This window comes from Haemorhous mexicanus, chromosome 3 (genome assembly GCF_027477595.1).
Source record: "Haemorhous mexicanus isolate bHaeMex1 chromosome 3, bHaeMex1.pri, whole genome shotgun sequence".
Taxonomy (NCBI): Eukaryota; Metazoa; Chordata; class Aves; order Passeriformes; family Fringillidae; genus Haemorhous; species Haemorhous mexicanus.
In genome coordinates, this window is record NC_082343.1 from 100,230,324 (window position 1) to 100,255,373 (window position 25,050).

The 25,050-nt window shown below is 37.9% G+C and overlaps 2 protein-coding genes across 7 annotated transcripts in view; one reads left to right on the top strand and one right to left on the bottom strand.

Annotated features, from left to right (window-relative positions):
* The window catches only part of EIPR1 (EARP complex and GARP complex interacting protein 1), a 104,657-nt gene extending 90,558 nt beyond the window's left edge, over positions 1-14,099 (bottom strand). For both annotated transcript variants that reach the window (XM_059842830.1, XM_059842829.1), the window contains exons 1-3: positions 13,954-14,099; positions 5,340-5,423; positions 47-179 (exon numbers count right to left, since the gene is read on the bottom strand). In XM_059842830.1, coding sequence (XP_059698813.1) covers positions 47-179; positions 5,340-5,423; positions 13,954-13,995 — 259 coding nt within the window. In that variant the 5' untranslated portion in view covers positions 13,996-14,099. The remainder of the gene's footprint in view (positions 1-46; positions 180-5,339; positions 5,424-13,953) is intronic.
* Positions 14,100-14,103: 4 nt separating this feature from the next.
* Positions 14,104-25,050, top strand: part of TRAPPC12 (trafficking protein particle complex subunit 12) — a 50,536-nt gene continuing 39,589 nt past the window's right edge. For 4 of the 5 annotated variants that reach the window (XM_059842823.1, XM_059842825.1, XM_059842826.1 and 1 more), the window contains exons 1-3: positions 14,104-14,169; positions 14,987-16,197; positions 19,310-19,426. In XM_059842823.1, the coding sequence (XP_059698806.1) occupies positions 14,992-16,197; positions 19,310-19,426 (1,323 nt within the window). In that variant the 5' untranslated portion in view covers positions 14,104-14,169; positions 14,987-14,991. Of the gene's footprint in view, positions 14,272-14,986; positions 16,198-19,309; positions 19,427-25,050 lie in introns of all 5 variants that reach the window. The other variant, XM_059842824.1, reaches the window with a different exon arrangement.

Consider the following 25,050-nt stretch of genomic DNA (forward strand, 5'->3'; position numbering starts at 1 on the left):
ATACCAAAGCACTTGTACAATTTGAGCATATTTAAAAAGGACTTACTTTTATTGTAGCAGGTTGCAAGTACACCTTTGTCAGCAGGACTTGTACTAATGTGCCAAATTTCACCCACTTGATGAAGAAGAACATTTTTGTTTATGATGTTATTTTCATCATCAAAATCTATGATGTGAATCTGCAAATACAATAAAATAGAACATTAGGGTTTCAAATGTTTTCCTGTGGGTCTTAATTATACACAATGACTACACAGAACAATTTAATGAGATTTTTATAACCGATATCTACTTTAATTAATTGTTATATCAGCAATTTACTATATCATTGATTTCATGCAGGATTAACTTTTCTAGGAAAACACAAGCAATTTCCCTCTTTGAGGAAATACCATGCTTATTCTCAATTTTTAACTTAAAGCTTGAAGGTGATTTTTCATTTTATGGCTAATAGTAAATAAGCCACATATTACAATTCAACATTTCTTATAGCAATAAACAAAAATAACAACATTACAATCCTTAGTCTAAACGTCTGCACCAATTCTGTATCCAAATCATATCATTCAAATCATCTACAAAGAAAAAAGGAGAGAGAGGGAAAGGACTCTTCTTTGAAGCAAGTACTTTACACTCAGTAAGAAACTTTGACAGTTCACTTTAGCAGCCACATATCACTACCAAGATACAAATCTACTCATTTCATACTATATGGAAAAAAAGTACTGAAACATGAAGAAAAACAATAATATTTAAATACATCAATAATATTTTTAAAAGACAGAACTAAGTTTGCTTTTTATTATTTTCATTTGTGTTTGTTGCAGGTTTCTTTGCTATTTTTTTTTAATAGGTCTATAATTTTTCCCTCCCTTTTACTAGTCAGCTGTTTTTTTACAGTTGCTGCAGAAACACAAGGAATTTAGGAAGATTTTAGCCTGGCATAATGTACAGAAGGAACTTTACTTACAGTACTAATTCCCCTAAGCTCAACAGTGGACAAACATATTTTAGAAGACTCACAAATGTTGAAGAACTGTATCCTCATTAAAAATTAATTTTCAAAGTTGCATGAACAATGAAGAGGGAAAAAAAGCCAAGAGTTAGCCTATCATCATTACTGCATCAAATTAACTACATTAACTACTGAATCACTGCAAAAAGCTATACAGAAGATTTTCTTAAAATACAGAAGCTGCAATATAGGTCTCAACTTCATCTTAACACTATTATTTTTAAGGGGATGAGTTTACACATTACCTTTTATTTTACTGCCCAAACAGTCATCAGAAACTCCTCCTTCAAATATAATCCTGGACATCATCACCTGTATTATTCTTCCATTTTGTCATCCCAGCCATAGAACTGCCTGTGCAGTTGATAAGCAAGTTGTCTTTTGAGACTTCATTTGCTGCCTTGAACCTAGGAATCTATTCAAGAATCAGAACACCTTCCATCTACCCTAACAACTGCATATCTGTCTCAGAGTGACAGAAAAAGATCCGTTTAACCTCAGACTTTGCCTTTGTTTGGAGTCTCCTTTGGCAGCTTAGGCCAAGTTTCTCACCTGAGAAAGTGAACCGTAAATGTAAACCCCATTTCCTACAGTCACACACATCTCTTCCCACACTAAGCAGGTTGAAAGTCACTCAGCACATAAGGGAGTGCTCTTTACCCCACCTGAAGCACTTAGAAGGCACAGAACACAAATCTCTCTCTGCTGTTACGTTTCTGATTCAGCTGACAACACAGACAGCTCTAAACTAGTGGAACACACATGCGGGATTCACATTCTCTGAACTTGAGAGAAGCAGAGAAGAGAATGATCAAAACAATTCTTATCTTATTTGCTGTGCTTGTGTTTGTGCCCAAGTGGAATGCATTATAGAAGACTGTTTACCTGAAGGGAATTGGTATTTAGATTCTGGTGTAAGTATTTTGTTTTCTTGACCAATCTATGCAAACTGTGTCCAGGTGGCCAGTAAGGAGACAGTCACAAGATTTTGTTCAGTTGAGTTCTTGTTCAGTTTCAGTTTAGATATAGTGTAATATAGTACAAAATAATAGAGTATAATAAAGTAATTAGCCTTCTGATATCAAGGAGTTCTGCTCATCATTCTTCCCACCCATCGGGCAAAATTTTACAATACACACAGGTAGCTCACAAAAGGCCCAGACTGAGATTTTTGGGAAATTTGAAATTTAATTCTTATGCAGGAGTATTGTTTACATTTTGTGAGTTGAAAAATTACTTATTTCACAGCTATGCCAGCCAATCAACACTGCCTACCAGAATGAGTTGATCAGCAGCACAGAAAGAACTGCAAAAGTTCCCCCAGTGTTTTTTTCGCTAAGAATCTTTCTACTGATTTGAAGAAGTGGTATATGGAATAGTCACTTCACTAAATACTAAGGACAAGAGAAATTTCATAGAAAGTATTTGAATACCTAATTCTGTACACCACCATGTACACCATTAAACCATGTCCTCAAGTGCCATATTAACATGTTTTTGAGCTCTTCTAGGGATGATGACTCCGCGACTTCCCTGGGCATTCTTTTCCAATGCTTTATAACCCTTTCCATGAAAACATTTTTTCTAACATCCAGCTTAAACTTCTCCTGGTGTAACTTAAGGCTATTTCCTCTCACCTGTCCTGTCTCCTGCCTGGAAGAAGAGACCAACCCCCACCTGGCACAACCTCCTTTCAGGTAGCTGTAGACAGTTATAAGACACCCCCACCACTCCCCCAGCCTCCTTTTCTCCAGACTGAACAACAACCACCCCAGCTCCCTCAGCTGCTCCTCATAACAGTTGTGCTCCAGACCCATCACCATTCTCTGGACACACTCCAGCACCTCAAAGCCTTCATTGCACTGAGGAGCCCAGAACTGAACACAAGGTTTGAGGTGTTGAGTACAACAGATTCAATGCACTACACAAATAATGAAAATTAGTATTTTAAGTTGTGAGACCCAAGACTGAAAATAACTTGAGGAGTTCTGAGAATGAGATGAGGAAAAAATAAATTGCCTACTTGGATATTTCCAATGCATACAATAAACACAAAGTTCAGCAAGAATGAAAGTACTGAGGACAAAAGTTCCAAAACTACACCACATAGAACAGTGCTACTACTTAAACCATTTGCAGCATGTTATGAGGACCAAATGCCAAGTCATATACACTATTAATATGTCAAATACTAACATAATGTAAAATCTTATACAAACTTTCCTTTTCTTTGAAATACTAGTATAAATAGGAAAATATTTTCACCTAAAATATATTCTCCTATGAATACCTAAAATTGCTTTATACAGCAATACACCTCAATGAGGCAAAAGTTATCATGCCAGCTGTAAAATTATTGCTCTTTCATTTGCACTACACCTGCCCATGACCAGAAGGGAAGAAATAATCTGCACATGATAAAACCTCTTGCTGTGCAGGACGTAGTAAAGTATTAAGTGTTGCAAGAAAAGCTCATAAGTTTGGTCAGGCAACTAAAAAAGTTTTTAAGCAAATGTAGAGAACCTAGTGCTGAATTAAGTTATAATGAGCTGAGCCTAGGGCACTTCTTGGGGATTGAGGAACTAGCTGAGAAGAAATGATGGCCTGAGGCACAGCTAAAGGCCAATAACCTCCAAACATTTGTGAATACACTAGAAATTGTCCTCCATTTCTATTGTTAATGTTATTCACTGGAGAAAGAAAAGTATACTCAAAGTTGAAACATATGCAAACATTTCCAAAATATATAGCATATACCCAATAAACTTATCAAAATCAGAAAATTTAAATTATTAAAGATCTGTTGGCTGTCAACTGGTGAGAACCACTCTTCAACATCAATTTTGTATCAGGATTTAATTAGTTGAGTGAGTTGTAAAACCATCACAGAAATCACAGTAAAAAAAACCCCAAATTATATCAAATATTTGAGGAGCAAGAGACAGCACAATCAAAAATATAATTGTGTGCATTGAACTTTTAATTTTAACTAAGTGTGTCTGCCACTTCTTTTGTTACTCTTTGCACAAGTATTACTTGAAATGTAAATAAACTGAATACTCTATCCCCCTTATGCCTTGGAATAAGCTTTCTTGAGTCTCTTCCAGTGTTATCATTGAGTAATGAACTCAAAACCTCACTGGGAATTGACAGCTTACATTACAAGCCATTTTCAAAGAGCTGGTCACTCCATTCAATGCCAGGGACTTCTGTGGTGGGTGTTAGCCTTGGCTAACAGACTCCCACCAAGACACCTGCTCTCTCCAGGAAAGACAGAGGGAGAAACCAAGAAGAATAGGAATGAAGTAGTTTATGTGCCAAGCTACAGACAGGGACATCACTTATTAACTAATATTCTGGGCGAAACAGACTTGACTTGGGTGAATGAATTAGTTCATTGGCAGTTAAACAAGTACCTTCTCTCCCTCACTTTCCAGGCTGAACTTCAACCCAGACTCCTCTGATCTTTTCAAGTGGGGCAGGTGGATGTGGCTCAGTGGTGGTTATGGTTGTTTTCTCTCTGATGCTCTTTGCATCTCATTCTGCTCCTCTGCTTCAGCACAGGGCCTTCATGGGAAACTGACTCACCTGTGTCCTGAAGTGGATTCACTGGAACCAGTTGTGTCTGGCACAGGCAACTCCTGGCTTCTTCTCAGACGCCACCCCTGCAGCTCTCCTGCTACCCAAGCCTTGCCACCTGCACTCAGTACTGCCTTCTAACCCTTTCAGCCTCAAGAACTTGTTTCAGTATGATTTCTACTGAAATTCAGTCACAAAAATTATACTAGCTGAAAAATGACAGCCCATACCTGAGAAGAAACAGCCCAGTAGAAACTGAGCCATGAAAGTCACTCAAACTTTAATTTGAATTGTTTGAATGATCAGAAAGGATACAGCTGATTTCCAATAATGAATATTGAAAAATCCAGTTTATGAAGCATCATGTGTTCTCAACTGTGCAGGTACCAAGAGTCCCATTAGAAGCAATTAAGGCCTAAAGACTTTTGTTTTACTTTGCATCTCTACAGGGATTTTAAGATAGTTCCAGAGCATCTATAGATTCAAATTAACAAAAATATGGCAGTTTCTTTACTAAACCAATCTGACTTAATCATACAATTTAGAAGAGGGATATGATATTCAGAAAATACACACAGCTTTCATTCACCTCCATTTCCTATCAATATCTTTACATTCTACCCACAGAAGTCTTCAACTTGACTATCAATGCTCATACTCAACGGGGGGAGAAAGGAAGAGGGACGTCAAAACAATGTTACAAAAAGTGGTAAAAATTACAACTGATATTTGACAGAAAAATTACCTGATTATCATATCTAAGAGACTGTGTTCCAACCAAAAATCTTATTGCATCTGTTTCTGCTGTCTGAGGTGTTAAAGCTCGTGCCTAGGGAAGAAGAAAGCCATTAGAAAAGTACAATTTATAAAATCCATTAATTTCAGCAAAAATCTTGAAACTTATATATCAATTGCCATTTTAAACATTACATTTTTACAAATGGCAGACTTTCTTGGCCTTTATGCCCATTTTGCTTAATACATTTTTTGTGCAATTTCTCATACCTGTGAGGATTGAGGAATACAGGTGCTAAATACATTACCTGATCTTCATTATAACAGGGATAACATTAAATGCAGCATCTCTCACAAACTAATTTTCCTTTGCCATGTGAAAAAACTCCATAGAACAGCAGACAATTTTAAACTATTGTTAACAAAACCATATGATATCCAAGGAAGAAGCTGTTTTTACAAGAGTTTTTACTCAGATTGAGTATGCCAGTGTAAAAATTAATTTTTTTTCTCACCATTTACCACCATGTTTAGAAGCAAATTAAAAGCCAAGCCTCCTCTTTTCTGCTGCAGCCCATTAGAGATAAGAATTGTCTGAATGATGGGAGAAGTAATTTGTTATTTATCTTTAAAACTTTTGTCATAATGTTACTTCTTTGTTGTACTATGTTAATGGCATTGCTAGAGTCTCTGCCTTGCTTCTTCAACTTATACCAACCACAGTCTTGAAAGAAGCAAAACAAAGCAATTACGGGCCATGGAGGAACTGATAAACAAAGCACAGCTTGAACTAAAACCACAATCACTAGTTTGCACTAGTCAGTAGCAGAGACTTAGATAATTTTGAGTAAATGGAAGGTAAACTAATACTCAAAGGCATTTTTTATCAACTATATATTGTGAGGAATATCTGCTATTTCTCCATGCAAAATACACCCTTAATAATATTGTTCAATATGAATTTTTTTAATCTAAAAATAAATCTCTGCAATCCACATCCTATTTGGCATAAAATAGCTCCGATCCCTCCAGACACTAAGGAAAATATTTCAAGGAAATACTGATGAAGGATTCAGGTAACTGCTGTGTGGCCCTTCTTACTGCCACCCTGTTGTGCAGCTTGTTACCCGTGGATTCAGAAACACTTTGATATCATCATTCTATTTGAAATTTATTTTCAAATTGATATTAAAAAATGCCTAAAAGCTTGGAAGGGAATATCTGGAATATATTAGATCCCAATATCCAAATTTAGAGCAATTTAATGCTAGAAAAGCAACTTAAAGATATTGGACTTTTCTTAAATAAAGCAAAGGCATGTAAGGCATTGTCTGGCAGTACAAATAAGGAAAAACTAATTTTTTTGAATAATCTCTGGACTTACATAGAGCAGATATTTCTTTCCTGGTATCTGAAATGTATAATTTAAACAGTGTAATATTTTGTGTAAGATGGAGCATAAAAAGTTTAAAAATGCAACAACACTATAAGTAACAAGCTAGTAGCCTATACCTACATTTATAATATCTATATAGTGGGGGGAAAAAAAGAACTAGAGAACATAATGAGTAGTTTGTGTTCAAAACATTCAAATGCAGATCAAAGATCAGTGTGAAACCATACCAATTTGCTTTACTTTCTTATTTATGCAGCACTCATCTACAACAAGCCTGGAGTGTTCCTGATTGATAGACACAACTTAAATCCACCAAGATGATTGCAGAAAAGCTTTTGTCTTTAACAGAATTTACATTTGCAGATCTTTGCAAGCATTTCTTTTCATTTAAAAGACCTGCTTTGAATTATTTTGAGAAAACACTAGAAATGAGCCAACAGCTATGTATCTCCTTCAATCAAAGAAGCTTCTGTTGTTTCTATACACAAAGAGAAGTTAAGACCTCCAGGATCTTTAATAAAATAAAAAAATAAAAGAGGTTTCCAGCCCTTTCAAAGCTTTTCAAGTAAGTCTGGTCAGCCGACTTTCAAAAATGCATAAAGTTGGAGACAAAGTGCCCAAAATAAATTTCTGTAAATACATAGTAACATTTATGTCATCAGCTTCTCTAGCTCTTCCTTAAAATAATTCTCCATTTTGCAGAAAGGAAAAAAAAAAGGGGCATGAGAAAAAAATATTTAGACACATTTCAGAAGAAGAAACACTATTGTTTATTCCCTGACAAAAAAAACCCAGCAACATCTATACATAGGCTACAAAAATGAAATTTGCCAAGCCTTCATAAATTAGGAAGTCTGATTCATAATATCAATATCAGCACAATTGACTTTCACTTGTCTCCTGCACAAAAATATGTGTAATTTTGTCTACTCTGAGTTAGAGAGAAAAAGAAGTTCTTTCAACAGATGAAGAGACCAAGTAATCCTTTTAATGAACAATACAGCTGAATCCAGAGTGATGTCAAGATCAAGGAAAGCGCCTTAACTTTGTCATCTTGTCAGAGCAGGTTGCAAACAGAACCTTTCATAAAGCATCCTACCTTCACTGCAGCTCATAGAAAATAAGCAAAAAAGTGCAATAAAATTAATATTAATTAACCTAAACCAGTGGAAATTTATTATCTTTCTAAGTCTGCACCCACAGAACACAGAACTGTGTATAGCCCAAAAAGAGTTTACTACTGAGTTTATGTGGAAAGGGACTTTCCACAAGGGCACATAGTGATAGGACAAGGGAGAACGGCCTTAAGCTGAAAGAAGGCAGGTTTAGGTGGGATATTCAAAAAATTAATTCTTTACTGTGAGCGTGGTAAGGCACTGAACAGGTTGCCCAGAGAGGCTGTGGACTCCCCATCCCTGGAGTTCAAGACCCAGCTGGATGGAGCTCTGAATAACCTGGTTTAGTGGAAGGTGTCCCTGCTCATGGCAGGGAGGGATTGGAACTGGAGGATCTTTAAGGTCTGTTCCAACCCAAACAATTTTAGGATTCTACCCAAGGCAGGAGACTATTACTTACTAAAAAAAACTGGCACAAAGCTTAGAAAATAACTAGATACACATCTAAAAGACACAAGCAGCAAGTTAACAAGTAATCCTTACACAAGCTCTCAACATCCCACCCAACTGATAGTGCTTGACAATGCAACCATCTATGCAATTACAAAATTTCCTTTTTAAAGAAGGCCTAACCATAGGAAAAAAAATATTAGCAAGAAAAGTTTAAAACATTGTGAACCACAAAGAACTTTTTGGCTACATGTCCAGATTTCAGATTTATCAATTGCCCTATGAGGAAGTGTGCATAGCTTGAAGCAAACAGTTTTACAAAACCGGACAACAACTGAACCGCAAATCCACTACATATGCAAAGAACATTTAAAACCCTAGAACACAAGCATGACAGAAAGTAGCATCAAGATAAAGCAAAAGAAACACCAATCATTGTAGCAGAATGCAGGTAAGACTAACTGGAGACTGGGCTTCACATCTATGCCTACACTATGCTCAGTGTGATGCTGGGCAAAGATCACCTTCTACCTTCCCCTTGACTATTTGGGCCACCTGCAGAAAAATTAAAACCTTGGATAAAAAGAAATAGAGTCTATTGTACTTGACAATACCAAAAGATGATCCAGAAGAACACAATGGCAAACCTCAAAAGCATAAAGAAGGTTGGTTTAAACTAAGAGCATTATGCAACTGCACTGCACTGATTCTCTACACTTTGTTCACAATTTCCTCTAAAAAACTTTCACTCCTCAACATCTTTTGAAATACCAGCCAAATGCACAAAGTTGTGGTTTGGTTTTTTTGTTTGTTTTGTTAATTTGACTGTTACTATTTAGGGCATTAATAGACAAACAAAAAAGAACTTGCTCAACACATGTTGTTGTGCTGATGCATTGCACTGGTTTGGTATTAACAAACAAGAAAACAAACAGACCCCAACATTTGAATATTTGTATTACATTTAATACAAACAAAATATTCTTCAAACCAGGCATCATTTGAAATTCATACAATCAATCTGTACTAACAAACCGTGAACTTACAATGCAAAATGTAAGGATACAGTATTTAGCTTGCAATTCCTAAATCTGAATTTAAAGTTATTTGACCATCTGTTTATGCTGAAAACCAGGACTAGCGTACTGCTACTTGGGGTGAGGAGCTGGATTTGCTGATGCCTCATTCTGGAGGCAGAATACAAGCTCCCTGCTCCCCTAGACAAGCCCCAGGCTGCTAATGTCATGAATGTTATTTTGCCTTCTGGCACAATTTCAATTTTCAAGTAAGTACATTTTGATTTTTACTTAGGTAAGACAGCCTTGTTTCTCCCACCACAGTAGGAGACTGTCTCAGTGACTCTAATAAGCTGCAGTGACTATCAGTGAAAAGGTTGGCAGCACACATGCCCAGGTGACCTTCAATGCTCTCAGACAGCTGTTTTCCCCAAGTCTTTCACAGCACAAGAATCCCCACCACCAATGTATTTAGTGCATTGACCCTATTCCAAAGATTGACAGATTCTGTAAACCCTCACAGCGACAAAGGCAATCCACACACAAAGACCTGCATAGGGCAATCATCCTCAGAAAACTCATTCATTTCTCATGAAGGTAACAATCATCATGTAAAAGCCCCTTCAAGTTCACCTGCCTGTATCTTTATATTGTCATTATTCTGTATCACACCTAACACTAGGAAGAGCCTACTAATTGCTTAAAGGTCCTAAAAAATACTTTCCAACTGTTTCACTTCATGCATTATGAAGATCTTTGGGGGATTAGTTAGGAGAGCTTTGCCACTTAGCTACTTTTGTTCCTCTAGTAACACTTTAAACCACAAAGGCTTAAAATATACAGGATTGGCACTCATGAGGCAAGTAATCTTAGAGAAGAAAGAGAACTGACACAAAAGCTAGGAATTTAGTAAGACATTATTAGGCAGTTTCTTAAACCGATTCAATTTTCAAAGTAAATCTTCCAAAGACATTACTAAAGCTGGACCAAAATTATTAAGTACATTCTGCTTAGGCAGCTCTCTCTGAACCCACAGGAGACCACAAAAGCTTCCACTAGGGAAGAGAACACCACTGCCCATAGGAGCTATAGGCTCTGCACTCCCACACAGGAACAGAGCTGAGCCTGAAAGCCAGCACAGCTTTCCCCAGATAGCTCAAAAGTGACACACATTTTCCAGGGAAGATCCCTTTTACCACTTCTAGTAAATCTACACCAGGCTTTTACTCCATCACAGGTAAATCAGCTGAGCTATTCTCAATACATACTGATGAAAATAGGTGTACACACATTGGTCACAGGTCTTCCACAATCTATTTCAGTTGGTATCTTGCTTTAGGTTTCTTACTCTAAGAAAACACATTTGGCTTTAGGGAAATTAAGTTTCATTTTATTCTTGCAAGCAGGCAAGTCCTAAAAAAATCAAGTGTCTGTTCAGATTCATAACACCTGTTAACAACTAACAGGCAACACAAAATGGGCCAAGTATCACTTATTCAAGAAGCACAATGGCCACAATGCAGAACACTAACTCTATCGAAGCATCAGTGCACGTTTTTCAAGCCTTCTTCAGCCAGAGCCCATCTCAGGGTGCTGCTGGAGCTGCCCATGGGCAGTATGGCCTTATGCTCAGCCAGGCAGCATTCTGTGGTCCTTGCCTCCTGCTCATTGTCCTTTTTCCTCACATGTCTAGGTACTTTTGACATGCACCATACAGTAGGAGTATCCAGCATGCTGAATGTGCCACACGCTCCAAAATGATCACTCTCTGGCATAACTCATGTTCTTCTTCCCTTATCTCATGATGCTGGCTGGCTTCTGCATGCTTTTAAACAAGCAAGATGCAGGCTTGAGCCAAATGCCTATCCCAGAAAGCACCCCTCCTCACTGTTCATTTCCAGGGCTATAAATGTTATCCAGTCAACCTTAAACTAAGGCAAACACGGTATTTTGAGATGTTCAGTGGTGCTTTCATATCTGCTCAAAATGTCACTGTTTAAACGCTCAAGAAAAACATGGGGAAAATTGTGAGTGCCTGAAAATGAAAGCCAATTCAACATGGGGTAGACATACCATGTAGTTCCGGTTAGAGAATAAAGCCCAGGTCAACTCTACACAGCACAAGAACAACATAATTTCACTGACAAAACACAGCACTCGGCAATATTCCTGGGACCTCATTCATCACATTCTTATAGTTGAGGATATTGATTACTTCTACCAAGATCCTTTTTAGAAGAAACACCTTGGTAGTGAAATGTTCTGCAGCTGCTGTTGTTGCTTTGTATTCATCATCATGAGCCACATCACTCAGTACCTTAATTCATCTCACATTTTTGTTCACCACCCACTGTAATCTTCTCATTTTCCCTGCAGTTGGACAAGCAGAGCAACTATGGTGAGATTGAATTTTAGGGTGAATGACTCTTTTCGTGACTTTTAAAAAGTCACAAAGAGTCATACACCCTAAAATTCATACATAATTTGCGTGTCTGTACAATATTCATATCACTTACAGATGCACCCAAGAGATTAAAAAAGAGAAAAATGTATTTGTTCATTATTCTAAGTTATCTTATATATGCCAATACATCAGAACACATTCTATACATGGAAATGAACAAAAACCATGCAGAAATAATGTTAAGTTAGTTGGTGGATAGCACCTAGGAGGAATCAGCTTTATGTTCCTATAAACATGGTCACATTAGATCAGATGAAAAGCACATTTACACAACTACACTTTCTCCATCAGTGGCAAAGAAGGACTTCTACTGACTGCTGGAGCCCAAACATGAGATGCAAAGCCAAAATTTTTAAAACCTGGCTGAAAAAATAGTCTGAAGAGACTCTTTCAGACAAAAAGCAGTAATTGTGATGATACAGCTAACCATTATTATCTAGCAACACAGAAGAAACTATGTTTTAAAAAAATAATCATCTTTCTTATTACCTAGAGATGGAAGTTGGAAAAACCAGATCAGTTTTAGGTTTAAATTTTTATATTAGTGTCTCCATTTTCAAAAAGCACAGATATGAAATTTGTTTTAAAGACACGCTGGGAGTTAATGGAGATCAGCAACAGAGCCTTCATCTCTACACTCCCTTTCTGACTTACACATAAATCATCTCTTCTTTCCTCACCCTCTCCCCAAGTGATATGTATTAACAGTAATTTCCTTTTATTACAGCCACTTTAATCATCCTTTTGCTTTATCCTCCTGCCAGACAACTCCAACAAGTTACATACTTCACAGGAGAGAAGTGTGTAGCAGATATATGGTATGGGAGGGGGCAGGATACACAGGTCCATGGAGGTTCCAGACAACACACACTAGCTTGCCCAAATTCCTGGAAGATGGATTATATGTGACTTACTAGAAATGAGGTATGAATATTAATAAGTACAGGATATATATGCTCTTCTGCAAAAAAGTTTTAAGTGTAAGTTTCATTAATTTTGAAGTACAAGTTACAGCCATCGCAAGCCAATCACAAAATACTGCAAGCCAATCACAAAGCACTACCATACAAAACAGCATTCCACCAGACTTCATCAGATTTCAGTAGATTCAACATTTATTGCAGGTGAATATTAGGTAGCAGGTCCTATACGAGAGGAAAATCAAACAAATACAAAATTTGCTAATGAAATCTATTGGCATGGTCAGGACTACAGAGCACACTACTCAGTATGCAGGACATTTGTTACAAAGAACCTTTGCACATTATTTGTCACAAACACTTTAGCAAAGGTGTCAAAAGAAAGAAAAAAACTGCACATGAAGACATTTCTATTACTACATCTACTGTACAATGAATTGCTTTGTTAGGAGATGCTGGCTCTCTTCTGCAGGTATTACTGCTATAATGGCTAGTGATGATGAGCCAGCCACAACACATAACAGCTAAATAAAGCCCTTAGGTGGAGGAGAAATGAATTAGGGTCCCTCTCATTCTGCTTTCCCAGAACTTACAGCAACCTCATTAAACACAACACCTGTACTCCTCTAAGAAGAGGATCTATAAGTTTCCGAGTTAGACAGTTCCATTCCTTACAGCCATAAAACAGATTTGTCGCATGGGACAGCTGCACATACACAGAGCCCACAGGGAGATCCCACAAAGTTCACGCAGATTTATGGTAGGCTATAACCAACTCAAATTCGTAACTTACTGGAAACAGTTTCATGCTCTCCCCTCAGAAAAGCAATTTTTAATCTTTTTTTCTGACAAGGCAGAATCAAGGATTTCTTTGACAGTACTTGGGTACCACTCCAGCGCCAGACAAAGCCTTTCCCAGAGCGGAGCCGGGAGCGGTGCCGGGCAGGAGCCCCCGGGCAGCGCGGGGAGAAGGAGCCTGGCGGGCCCCGCACCCGCCCTGCAAACAGCGCGCTATGGGGCGGGGAACGACTCCCGGCCGCTGGCCGGCCACCCTTAGACACCCCAGCGCGGCTGCCAAAAGCCACCACAACCCGGCGGTGCCCGCGGTGCCCCGGTCCCGGCTGGGGGGAGGAGGGAGGACGGCGGTGTCTCCCTGGAGGGCTCTCCTCTGCCCCACTACACACACCCGACTCCGCGGCCAGCGCCTTTTCGAAGGCAGGACCGGCACCTGCCAACCTCCCCTTGACCTCCGCTCTTGCTCACCTGGAACTCCAGCCCGTAAATCACCGGCGCGTCGTCCTCCATCGCGACCCCCCCAGCCCAGGCAGGCAGCCGCCGTCGCGTCCGATGCTTTCTGACCCTCGGCGCGGCCCGTCATCGGCCGCTTCCGGGAGCTGCGCGCGCGCAGCCCCGCCCGGCCCGGCCCGAGCGCAGGCGCTGTGCGGGGGGAGCGGCGCCGGACGCGGTGGCGGCGCGGAGGTGACGGGACGGGACGGGACGGGACGGGACGGGAGAGGAGAGGAGAGGAGAGGAGAGAACGGACTGGACCGGACCGGAGCGGAGCGGTCGCGCGGCCCGAAGGTCGTTCGGGTGGGCGGGTGCTCACTGGTGCTGTGCCTGGAGGAGGCCGTGGGGGAGGCCGGACCCACCCCCCCTGCGGGGTGCCCGGGCCGGGGCTGCGGGGCTCGCAGGCGGCGCTGCCGCCGCCGAGCGCTCCTCCTGCTGAGCCCGGCCGTGCTCGGCAGCTGCACTGCTGATAGCCGTGAGCCCACGCTGCGCTTTGCTGAAAGCGGGACCTAGCGGGTCCTTGCGACCGGGAAGGCAAATGTTGAGTCATTGGAACAGGTTGCCCGGGAAATCTGGGGAATGTCCCAAACCTGGAGGAGTTATAGGGCGGGATGGATGGGGCTGTGAGCAGCCTGGTCCAGTGGAAGGTGTCCCTGTCCATGGTAGGGGGTTTGGACTCAGATGACCTTGTAAGGTCTCCTTCCAAACCAAACCATTCTTTGATACCATTCTATGATATTGTTTCATGTGTTTCTAGTGGGAGGCATTTGGTCTTCAATCTTAATATTTTTACTTGTAGAAAAGATAAAGAGAAAATAGTTTCAGAATTGACTCTGTAATTAGACATTAAATGAAAAATGTCTAAGGGAAGCTGTGAAATAGTGAAGTCACTATTTTTTAAAGCAAGAATTTCACTGTTTGTATGGAACTTAGGAGTTTCGCTGTGACACCTGAGCTATATACAAGTAATAAAACTAATTCTTGTTTTGGTCGGCTTCTCCTTTTTCAGTTACTATGGAGAATAATGAGAGCAGTGCTGAGAATGCAAAGAGCACCTCAGGTGAAGATGACAGCAGAGACATAGCTCAGCAGAAAACTCAGGAAGAAATTCTCTTTCATGAGGAAACCATTGATCTTGGTGGAGATGAATTTGAGTCTGAAGGGAATGAAACTGTATCAGAGGATTCAAATAATTTTGTAGATAAACTTAATGAGCAGATGATGGAGAGTGTCATTATTTCAGATTCCCCAAACAATAGTGAAGATGACACAGGTGAACTTGGTTGTCTTCAGGAGATAGTAGACCAAATGGAAGCTAAAGATAATCAAAAAACACAAACAGAAGCGGATAAAGAAGAGTTTTTAAGTAATGAGAGTGAAACTGAACATGAAGAAACTCCTAAAGACATTTCTGAGATTGGAACAGATGATCAGGCATCTTTAAAGGAAGACTCAATTCAGGAAGCAGTGAAAGAGGAACCAAAGTTGGGAAACAATGTTCCTGTTGAAACAAAACCAAATAATGTTGATGAGAACACACCTGAGGACCAGATGTTGTCACCCAGTACTACCAAACCATCGTCTGAGGCTGAGCCCATTCCTGTGTGCACCATCTTCAGCCAAGCAAACAATGCTAATTCCCAGCCACAGTTGTTCCTACCTGATGGTTTTGAGCCTCAGATGGTGAAATCTCCCAGTTTTAGTAGTATAATAGAGACTCCAGTGAAGTATAATCCACAGGTGGTTCAACCAAGTCCTAGTCTAAGCAAGTTCTTTGGTGACACTGTTAACACTAATACTTTAGCTTCTGATTTTTTTGATTCATTCACGACATCTAATTTTATTTCTGTTAGTAATCCCAATGCAAGCTCTTCAGTTCCAGAACAAATGTCCTCTCTTTCTAATGGTGGAGATGGTTCTTCATCCAACCCTGCTTTCCCTGTGCAAAATGGGAGACCTGAAGCAGGTGGTCCCCCATCATCTCTAGAAATAACTCAATCCCCCAAGCCATTCTCACAAATCCAAGCTGTGTTTGCTGGGAGTGATGACCCATTTGCCACAGCTTTAAATATGAGTGAACTTGATAGAAGAAATGATGCTTGGATTCCTAGTGAGGAGACAAGAAATGTTCTCATTTCAGTTGCCACACAACAATACAGCACTGTGTTCATAGACAAGGAGAATCTCACCATGCCTGGATTAAAATTTGATAATATCCAGGTAAGAGTCTATTACTGTATCTTTCTCTGTGATTATATTTTAGAAATACTGTAGATTTGTCCAGTAATCTGTATATCATAGTACTTCATATTGTTGCTGATGGTCACCTTGTGTGTATTACTTCAGTCCTAATTAGAAAATGCAGTGTCACTGCTGCCTTGTAGAAAGAGGCTAAGACCAGATCTCATTTTTTCATAGTGATATTTCTTTGCTGCATTGAAAACCAGTGTTGACAGCTCCCGTAGAAGCCAAAGTCGTTTGTATTTTTTAAGTACTTTATTTCTGGTCCTCTGAGTTAGTAAGATAATACTCACTTTTTGAATATATACACACCCTCTAAGCTGTGCTACAGAGTCTAAGCAGACAGCTTTGTTTGTGGAATTCCCTTTGTGATTGAGTGGGAAATTATTTCACTCATGTTCACAGTGGTCTCAATAATGTTAACAATGACTGAAATGGCATCATTTCTATCTTCCCCAAGTGATGGAAAGATAGAACCTCTAAGAAAGATTGAGTGCTGCAGCAAGCTGCTGTGAAGGGATAACCCCAAAATTAAAAGAAAAATACTAGAGGACATCACAAAGCAAACAACATACTAGTGAAAAGTAATTTTTTGTCATCTATCAATTTCTAACTGGTGAGAAGGCATAAAGCATTTTTTTCAGAATTTGGGAAATTTTACTCACGTGTATTCAGGATTTCTCATTAAATAGTTTTATCCTGGCCACTCAGCCAGGCTAACTGGCATGATGTTTTGATTTTTTTCTTGAAACAGGTAATCCTACTCTTTGATATCTATGCCTCTGGATAATAGAATTGTTGTGTAGATAGATGGTGTTGGGAGTTTGGATGCTTAAATCCTTAATTATGCATAAAAAGACCATCAGTCAATAGTCAAATACAAGTAGAGAGCGGTGTGCAGTAGCTTCCCAGTCTGCAGGAGCTATCAGAAGAGTTTATGGAGTGAATCAGGTCCAACTTATAGATAAATTATCTGAAAAATCTTGGGTTTCTGTCACAAGCAATAAATACCAAGCAATAATTACCATGTCACACTGCTGCTGCTTCTTGGGCTTGCTTTATCTTAAAACATTAGTTTGTTATCACAGAGTCAAATAATTAGCGTGGAAGAAAACACTGTAACAGGAAGCTATTCCTCCTCCAGTTGTACCCAAAATATCCCATAGACCTTGATGAGTTATTCCAGTGTGTACTCTTTCTCTCCTGACAGCTAATCAGTTAGATGGAGTGATCCCTTCTGCAGTCTCCAAGGATGATGGTCTCCTTTTTGCAAGCTTCCTTTTTTACTATAGTTCTCTTTCACCTTCCTCAGTGCAGTCATGGATTAAAGGCTTGTTTTTGCTGATGAGTCCCTAAATCTGGGCATGTGCAAATATGCAGATCTACCATTTAGTATGTAATTGAAGGGAAGATGTTTGACCATGTCCATGTAATGTATTTCTACAAAAGACCTGATGTAAAATCATCAATGGAATTAAAGGAAATCCTAATGCTTTCTTCATTGTCTATAATTTATAAGAGTTTCATAGACATGTTCACAGGGACAGGTTCTGAAGTGCTTTATGTTTCCTCACTTTCAGTTACTGCTTTTTTGTGGTTTGGCATCATTGTTCCATAGTATTGCAAATTTTGTATTTAACTGTAACTGTAATTGTAGAGTGCTTGAAATGTCAACTGCAACATTGTGGGAGGTATATTTTCAATGTTAAAGTAGCTTCCAACAAGGGTCATTACAGCTCTGGTATGAATAGTTTGCTAATGCTGAATGTTAATGCAAGATGTTAAACCAAGCTACATGCAGTGGACAGGTAACTTGGTTGAAAAATGTATTTGCAGTGAGTGAACTCTAAGTGTGCTTCAGGGAAGGACTGAAATTTCACAATATATATATTGACAAGCTTGGGACTTTATTTTTTGCCCTGCTTGCTCAGGAAGTATATTGTAAGACAAGTCTTATATCAATAAATCACACCAAGAAAAATACTGAGTGACTTTTATTTCTGCTGCATGCTACTTTTTAAAAATCATTTAAAAAACATTGTGTTTTAAACTTATCTTGGGTTGTGGTAAAGATGGTAAAGGTTATCTGTAGCAGTGTTCTCCAAGCATCAGAACAAATCTGAGTGCCGCTTTTTATGCTCTTTCCATTATGCCTTTTTTTCATTAGTTGCTATCTTCTGTCATTGTCCTTTGTCATTACATTCATTTTTACTGTTTCCTACACCAGAGTATTGTTGGGGGGGATTTAAAAATTCTTCTGTATTTATGTAATTTTGCACACACTGTCTTTTCTTAATTCATTGAACTCTTGTGTCAGGCAGATCTGTTGTTTATTCATAGGGTAAGTGACATCATTAGGGGTAGAAAATTTCCATGTATTGAAACAGTAGTTCTCATTCCTTAAGAAGCTAGACAGAAAACACAAATATATTTCCCATCACTGTCCATGGAGAAAGCTGAAACACATAATGTCAATTGTCTTTGTCATTGCTAAGTTCTGCTGTTGTTCTATGCAGTTCACTCTCTTTTTAGGCAAAGAGCTGTTGAGCTCAGATAGCCCAGTTTCTCTGACTGATGCCTGCAGCTAGTTCTTGTCAAATTTAAAACACTTGTTGAAGAGTTGCTGTTTACTTTGGTTTATGATCTCTCAAAGTTTATTTTCTGTGGATATTTAAGGCTAACTTACTGTGTGCATGCTTATTTTTGATCAATAGATTGCACCTTTCAATGTTACATTACAAAAACCTGTAAAACTTTCTGGTTTTTATAGGATCTTTGAGGAATATTTTGTAAGGTCTGTGAATGACAATAGTATAAAAAGGAAATAAATCTGAATGTGTCAATGCTAACTGAAACCTATACATGGAAGAAAAAATACAGCAAATTATGTGGAGTACGTGTAGAAGCTTTCATTCCAATGCTGTATATAAACATGCAGTTATATTTATTGCACACGTAACGTACTGCAAAGTTTGTATTTCTCTAGAGGAAAGAACTCTTTCTCAGTTTTAATTCTACATTTTATTTTGCTGAAATAATGTTTTGATTAGTCTTGTTATCTGTTTTCTTTTTCTTTTCCACGGACACCAAGGGAGATGCAGTAAAAGACCTAATGCTTCGCTTCTTGGGGGAGCAGGCTGCAGTGAAGAGACAAGTTTTAAATGCCAACTCTGTAGAGCAGTCATTTGTAGGCTTGAAACAGCTAATTGTAAGTAACAATCATCATATAATATATATTTAATATTGTGTTTCTCTCAAGATAACTGGGAGCTACTGACTGAGGAGAAACTGGGGAAAAAAAACCTGTATGTTAGTCTGTTCCACCCTTCAATAGTACTAGCCAAACTACAATAGTCTTTAATGGGAATGACACTGGGGTTTAACTATTTGGGTTTAAATCATGTAGTAAACATTTTTTTACATGCATAAGTTACAAAAAATTATTTTAAGTGACTGTGAGTTTTTATATAAAGAAATGGTTGCAAAACAGATTTTAATCATGTTTTTGTTTACGTGTGTATGTACTTACGTTTTCACCTGTGTGTTTTACAAAAAGATATAAAAGTTGTTAATGGCAAGCCAAACTGGTATGATAATTTCAACTGCCTGATTCTTTACTTCAGTGCAGAAAACTAAAGCAAATTACTTCCAGAGAAAAGCTTAACTTAATCCTTTCATTAATGTAAGTGTTTCTGTTCTGAAAATAGTTGTGTCTAGCAGCCTTGTAAACCTTGCCTTGTTCCTTTAACCTTTGTGTTCCTGTGCAAAATTCATTACTATTACATACATGACTGAGCCTTCTTTAATCTGATGACATAACAAGATGTTTTGGATTTACCTTATTTTTGAAAAAATGGCTGAAAAATCAGAGGAAGAGTAGTGAGTAATTATCAGGACAGGCTGTATTTAGTATTTAACATCTTTTAATTTAATCATGTGACTTTACATGTAAAGCTCCAAAAGAGATTACTTTTTTGTCATGTTAGGAATAGTCTAGGAGGTCTCAACAAAAAATGTAAAAGGAATTCAGAGGAAATTTTAGAAACTAAACCTGAAAAAACAGATTGTGATCTCCACCCTAGACACGTTTTTCTTTTTATCTCAATGCTTTGCTTGACTTGAGAGGGGAAAAAAATCTTATGCAAGAGTCTTGTACCCATCACTGTCTTAAGTAGGAAAAGCTTTTTTTTCCACACTTACTTTGCATCTTCCAGAAGAGAATTTTTGATGTGTGGGGAATGCCTTTCTATTTAGTCTGTTAGTGGTGTCTGTGCAAGATGTTCTTCTATGGTGCTGACCATCTTCTACCTTAATTACGATGCTGCTGCTGATACTGTTTTTGCTTTGAGCCTGCTCTTAAGCATCAGAAGAGTCGTGTTAAAGCTTTTAGGCCCAAGGCAGTGAAGCTTAGGAGGCAGTCTGCAGCTGTAGGATATTTTGTTACTTGTGGTATTTATGGTTACTTACAGTTAAAAAAAAAAAAAAAAAAAAAAAAAAAAAAAAAAAAAAAAACTTGCCTTAATTAGAATTGTGGGGGGGTTTTATAAAATAGAAACCTTTCGGGTAGAAGTTAGAATGTTCTTTGGTTTTCAAGGGTTTCAGTCATTAGCTGTTGGTTGGTTTTGAGTATGCAAAATAACTTTCTCAGTTCCATTTGTAGAACTCGTTTCTTTTTATGATTAGAATTGGTCTTTTTTTGTTCCCATGCAAACATTGCATTTCTTCTTAAAGTCTAACTGTGGAAAATTTATTTCTGATTGACTATAGTCTTTAAAGTTAAAGGGATTTCAGCCTTTAAAACATTAAAATCCCATGCTAGGTGATATGAACTAAAAAGACATATGCTTTTTACATACGTAATAGGCCAGAATGACATAAAATAACTACTCTGGTACTAGTCACGAATTTTACTTTGTTTCTGAGAGAATTTGTGACCAAATATGTTCAGCAAATAAATCTTTTAATGCAAAGTACAACTTACAGGCAATATTTATATTAAGACCTAGTTAAAACCTAGTGAATATTGGAAATACTGCTGTGCAGTTTCCATAAAGTTAAGATTTTTCTTTAGCTGTTAATTTGGTATCCTTTTGTGCTACACATGAACATGAGATTTTTTGTCACCCAGTTCAATCCCTTGCAGCACCTTAGAAGAGTCTATTTTGAGTGAATTTGCAGTGCAGAAGAGAAATGCTTAGAATTAGGATAAATTTCACCTTCAGACTGATAGCTGTTATTTAGGTGTTTGCATGTGAGTTGTTGTCTGAACTCTCAAGTCAATAGAGACCTAATAGTACAGTCCCTGATTACAAGCTAAATTTGGATGGATTTCCATCTAAAAGTCCCAACAATTATCACATGCTGTAGGAGACACTAGTAATAGCTGAAACCAGAAGTGAATATTTAGTCCTGTCATGAAGAAATTTGTGAGAACAAAATTCTCAGATGATCTTGGGAAAGCTCCATTGTATTCTGGGGACAAAAAAAAAAGGGGAAAAAATATAAAAACACTATTCTAAGTCTGTACTTTGAAGGAAACTGCTTCCTTAGTGTCTAGTTATTATTTTAATCCTGTGTGGATGGAAAAATATGCTCACCAGTACACAAAATTTTCAAACCACAGGTCTTCAGCTGCAATTCTGAAGCTTTTCTCTTCTACCATATGATTAATTCTGTTTGCTTATTTGCCTGTTTTAATAACTACAAATATACTGCTTCTACTTTCAAAGGCTATTCCAGAAGTTCATTCCTTTGGTTGTTAATCAAAGGCATTCCAATCAGTCCTCCCTCAAAATCTTTCTTCTAATCAAAGCTAAAATTGTTTACAATAATTTAAGTGTTTTGGTCTTATGTTGCTTTTTAAGTTTTTTTTTTTTCCTTAATATTTTCTTCTTCTTCCCTGCTACTTGTATGAGCAGACATCCATGGCATTTCTACTTCTCAGATTTTCTTTATAAAGGAAAAAATAACCATTCTCTAATCATCTCGTCATGGATGCCTTCATAATCACCTTTGGAGCTCTTCTCAGACTCTCTCCCAATTGAAGCTAATGTCTCTTTGTTATCACTGTTCAGAACTCAGCATGTTACATTGTAAATGACACCACTTGCCTTGTGTTTTACCTTTTCCATTGTTCTGATATTGTAAATCATCTGGTCCCTGTTTAGCGATGTGGTCCTTACATACTGACCACATATTGTAATAGATGGTCAATATGACATATTACATACACCTCCTAGGTTACATCTACAAATGAAGATTTCCTCTTTTAACCAGGACTACAAAGGAATACCTCATATTGGACTGTTCTCGAGTAGTACCTTCTCACATTCCTGTAAAAGTTTCAGTAAAAAACATTTAGGTAAAAGCACTTCTGTGGGTAAGATGCAGTTAGTGGTTGCAGCAAAGAATGTTGGAGACTGATGTCCTTTGGGGGGGATCATAATGCAGTCTGCAAAAGCTTCCTCAAGTACAACTAATTGTTGGAAAACAAAATTTATCAAGAAGTTGCTGAACTTCCAAAGATGCACCTTTTCTGATGAGATCGCCAAGAGTAGCATCATGTCTAAGATAATAGTTTTTCATCAAGTTTTTGTTAACCAAGTTGTTATTGTTATTAACCAAGATGGTTTATTGAACAACTGTTCTTTCAGATTTTCAGTTTCTTCTCTGGGATGGGCAGCAGTGAATTGGAAATGCTCTACTGGTAGCAAAACGGTGTGGAGGTGGTCTAGGTGCATTATTTTTACATCTTTAGGGCTTTAAAGAGATACAGGGATGCTGGAGAATTTCTACACTATAATTCTATAATAATTTGTGAATAGAGTTACATATCTGTACTGGATAAGTTTTTATATTTTTTAACTGAAAACAGAAAATCTGGGTTTTCAATTACTAAAATGTTTTATCAGTCTGGCATAGGAACATGCATTACCTCTAGAGCAAATAAATGTAAGCAAGATCTTGCTGCTTTGTTTTACAGCAGCAATACAAGGTGCAAGCTGCAATTATGTTAGTTCTTGTTATTCCATGTTTTAGTCTGGTTTTTTACCCTCATTTGAACTAATATCACAGTCTTGCTTACCAGAGGCCCTTCTGATGTTTTCAGTTGTAAGGTGTCTGCAGCCAGAGGAAAATGCAGTCTTTCAGAGTTATCATACTTTAAAAAAGACTGCTGTATCTTGCCACTATAAATATGTTTCCTTTAAATATGGAATAATATCCTCAAGCTACTAGACCAAGAAAGGGTTACTAGCTACATTTTCTTACCTGATGTGTAAATGCTCTACCAATGTAATTTACAGGGGAGAAGCATGTCATAGCTAGTGGAGGAGGACATTTTAATCACTTTAATGGTGTTACATGTAGAGTTAATGACTCCCTTTGAGTCTATTTTATAAAAAAGTCATATATTGTTACTTTTGCACATGAGTAATGTTGTGCTTTTGTGTATATTTTCAAATATAACAAACCTGGATACAGTGGTATAACATACATATTCACTTTAATAAGTTATAAATTATCCTTAAAATAGGGGAGGGGATTGTTCTTTTGTTTCTAAATCAATGAGCAATTTTCTACATTTTTATAGCTGATTTGAGAGAAGGTGGTAGTGGTACAAAATGTAAATGTGTGCTTTTGGGAAGGGATTGCATTGCTATACTAAGAAGCAACTATTTATTGGATAAAATTTCAGTGATTTTCCTGAGAGACTGAATGATGTTATAAATTGTCTTTGTGTATCAGAGGAGTTCCCTTTTCATCACTGAACACATTTTCTGTAGATTTCCAGTCTGCATGCCTTTCTTTGCTTGACAGAAAAATTACATTTGAAATCTGTTTTACTATGCAGTTTCCCTGTCTGTATGTAAACCTCCCCTGGGATTTCTGGGTTTTTTTGAAGAACAGAGAAGTTCTGCAAGGACTGATGCATTGTCTGTTGGGTGGCTGATCTGCTTGGCCTAGCTTTGATGTGTGTACAACAGTCAGTACTGAAATGGTTTGGATTTTTAATTTTTGGTTAGGTATATGGATTTTTTAAAAAATCCTTTCACTAGATAAACATCTAGTCTAAGAGTATTTAAAAAGTACAGAAATCATGCTGGTTGATGGCTTTCATTAAAAGACAAGCAGTTCCATACTTTTGGGGGGAGTGGAAAGATTATACTCTCATGGTGTGGAGAGTAGTTCTCTTCTTTCAGGCTGCTGCTGTGTTAGTGAGCTTATTAGCAAGAATATTTGGCTGACGGTATTTTTTCTTAGAGAAATAAGTGTTTTCACACAATTACAGCTGGACAACCATATCCTGATCATGACAGAATATTTTTTTTGTCTTTGAGAATGTTCTTCAGTATTTTTTATGCTGTATCTGAAGCTGTAGTGTCTGTATTTGCTTTGGGTCTCTACTTAAAACTTAGAAACAAAATTCAACTATAAAGAATCTGGATTTTAAGAACTGTGTGATTGCAGACCATAGGAAGCACAAAAGTGACCTGCAAAGTTTTGAGGGATGTTTGAAACAGATAAAGATTTCTGGTGGACTGGCAACTCTTAAGCCTGGTACAATTTGCCTAAGACAATAATTTGTCCAGTTAATGTCAAATTAGAGTTGTACTGGCAGCAGTCATCTATTAAGCTTCCAGAGAAAATTATGCTTCATGACCAGCAGGCAGCTCTCATTTTGCAATAATTTCAAATATTCATCTTTGAGCAAAGACTGTTTTCACAATAATTGTCAGACCTGCTTCTCTTGGCTGTCTTGTTCGATAAAGTATTTTGTGTCCATGCCTGAAATAGAGTTTAAAAGATTGTAGCAACTGAGTTGGTCATAAA